At 34.1% G+C, this 2,500-nt stretch overlaps 1 protein-coding gene across 1 annotated transcript in view; it reads right to left on the reverse strand.

Moving 5' to 3' along the window:
• Window positions 1-916: 916 nt before the first annotated feature.
• LOC119583003 (probable cyclin-dependent serine/threonine-protein kinase DDB_G0292550) overlaps window positions 917-2,500 on the reverse strand; it is a gene marked incomplete at its 5' end in the record, with an annotated part of 22,837 nt that continues 21,253 nt past the window's right edge. Inside the window, 3 exon segments of the mRNA XM_037931515.1 lie at window positions 917-955; window positions 1,208-1,400; window positions 1,796-1,849. Coding sequence (XP_037787443.1) covers window positions 917-955; window positions 1,208-1,400; window positions 1,796-1,849 — 286 coding nt within the window.

Below are 2,500 nucleotides of genomic sequence, written 5' to 3' on the forward strand. Positions count from 1 at the left end.
CATTAATGACAATGGTTTTATGAGTTTGGCAGTGATAATTCTGCCGTTGGACGGTGTGCGGCGAGATAGGCACAGCCGGGAGTCCGCGCCTAGGAGCAAGGTGACCAACCGATCAAGGTGATTTCTTGAATAAAGCATGATAAGTATCATCATCGAAGCAGAAAACCAGTGAAAAAGAGACTGACGAACACAGTGCCAATGTGTTTTCTCACTGTTACCGACGCCGCGATAGGACACGCTTCTCGCGGACCGCAAACCTCTCTAGTCAACTCCATTGGGACACCAGTCACGTCGGGGGGAAAGTGAGAGGCCAATAAGCGTCGTGCGATAAACAATTCTGCCCTTAGGTAGGTTTCTGTCTGTATTTCCGGCTTCTGCGGAACCCCTCCGCCTCCCCCTCCTTTCCCTTTCCCCTCCTCCTTCCCCCTTCAAGGACTTCTGCGGTCGACTTTCGCTAATATCTTTCGTGTATTTTGGATGTCATATTTTATTTTATCTATATCCATGAGTATTTCTAAGCGTAACGCAAATGCGATGTTTTTTTTTTTTTATTACTTGTGCATTTGCATAATAGTAAATCTGAATGAGGAGTCGCTTACTAATGTTTATACAGACTCTCGAAATTCACACGGATCGCAGTATAGTTGTATAAATTTGAGCGGCAAAGCACTGTATGATGAACGTTAAGCGCGAACACGTGCAAATCATATCGAACGAATGACATGTTTTAAACTCCGTGCGCGTTTTCCTGCAGCACATGCAAGCTCAGAGCAAGGACGTCATATGTTCAGGGCGCGGTCATAGCCATTACTTCATGTCTACTCCTTGTAAGCAAAGCGAAAAAGGTTCTTAGTGTATGGGCCTGCAAGGCTGGTAATGGCATATCATCTTAAGGCCGGTACTATAAGGAGTGTTTTTAAACCGAGTAGGAGCCTTTCTCGCCTTCCTCTGTTACCTGAAAAGAATAATAAAAGCAAGTAGAAAGGCGAAAATGTACAAAGGCGAAAATGAACAAAGACACCAGAGGGAAATATCTGTATAAGTAAGCTGTATTTAATTGGTTTGTGTCAGCTCGATAAATTTGTCTAATACTGTTATTCTGTATTATCATCATGATAACAGCAATGAAAATTAGATTAATAATAATGATGATGACGATAATAACAATAATTATCATTATCATTATTGATATTGTACTATTATTATTACTATTGTTATCATTATTATTATTATTATTATTATTATGATCATTATTATTATCATTATTATCATTACTGTTATTATTATTATTATTATCATTATTATTATTATCATTATTATTATTATTATTATTATTATTATTATTATGATCATTAATATTATTATTATTATTATTATTATTATTATTATTATTATTATAAACATCATCATCATTTCAATAATGGTGATTATAATGACAATAGTGATGATGATATTAATAACAATAATAATAATGAAATAATGATGATAATAATAATAATATAATGATACTACTAATAGCGATAATAATAATAATAATAATAATAATAATAATAATGATAATGATAAAACAATATTATTATTAGTAGAAGTAGTAATATCATTATTATCATCATTATTATAACTATTTTCATCAGCATTCTTATTATTATTATTATTTTCATTACTGGTATGGCCATTTGTTATTATTTATTTGTTATTATCATTATAATGATAATAATAATAATAACTATTATTATTATTACTGTTGTTGTTGTTTTGTTATTGGTATCATTATCATTATTATTTTTTTTTATTATTATTCTTATTATTGTTATTATTATTATCATTATTGTTAGTATCATCAATATGACTATCATTATTATTGCTGATATTGTTATTTTCATTATTATCAGTTTTATCATATTCAGTATCGGAAGTGAATGAGACATTATTAATAATGATATGACTAATTAGTAAACGCATATCAAATTTCTGAGCATAACGAGGCAGAATACGCCGTCACTGGAGTTGGTGAAGTGCAACAATTAACAACTTTTAGTCATCAGTCTAAGAATAAAAAGCTAAATTAATCAAACTTTGAAGGTGAAGAAGAGGAGAAAAGAAGAAACCCCTTTCCGTACGTTACGTTTCCATGTGCCTTAAACATTTTTACCATCTTGTTACGAACATACGTGATAATGGCTGCCATACTAAGCAAGAGTACATGACTTCCTTCTGGCAAACGATCGAATGTGTTCGAAGCTGACACACATTCCAAACAGTCACATGACCGTAGCATTGTTCATCATTACGTCAGAAAGTGTGGATCTACTGCCGGCCGCGGTACAGAGTGATACAACTCTCCATCAGGCGTAAGACCGTCACTGAGTCATTCTATTATTTGGCGACAGATGCCTGTTGATCACCACCTCTAGTACTGAACTTTCTGGCACTTTTGTAATTGGCGGAAACGTCTTCCAGGAGCCTCCGGGCTAGTACAGCGGTAGCGTGTCGGCCTCTC

Source organism: Penaeus monodon, chromosome 16 (assembly GCF_015228065.2).
Source record: "Penaeus monodon isolate SGIC_2016 chromosome 16, NSTDA_Pmon_1, whole genome shotgun sequence".
NCBI classification, from domain to species: domain Eukaryota; kingdom Metazoa; phylum Arthropoda; class Malacostraca; order Decapoda; family Penaeidae; genus Penaeus; species Penaeus monodon.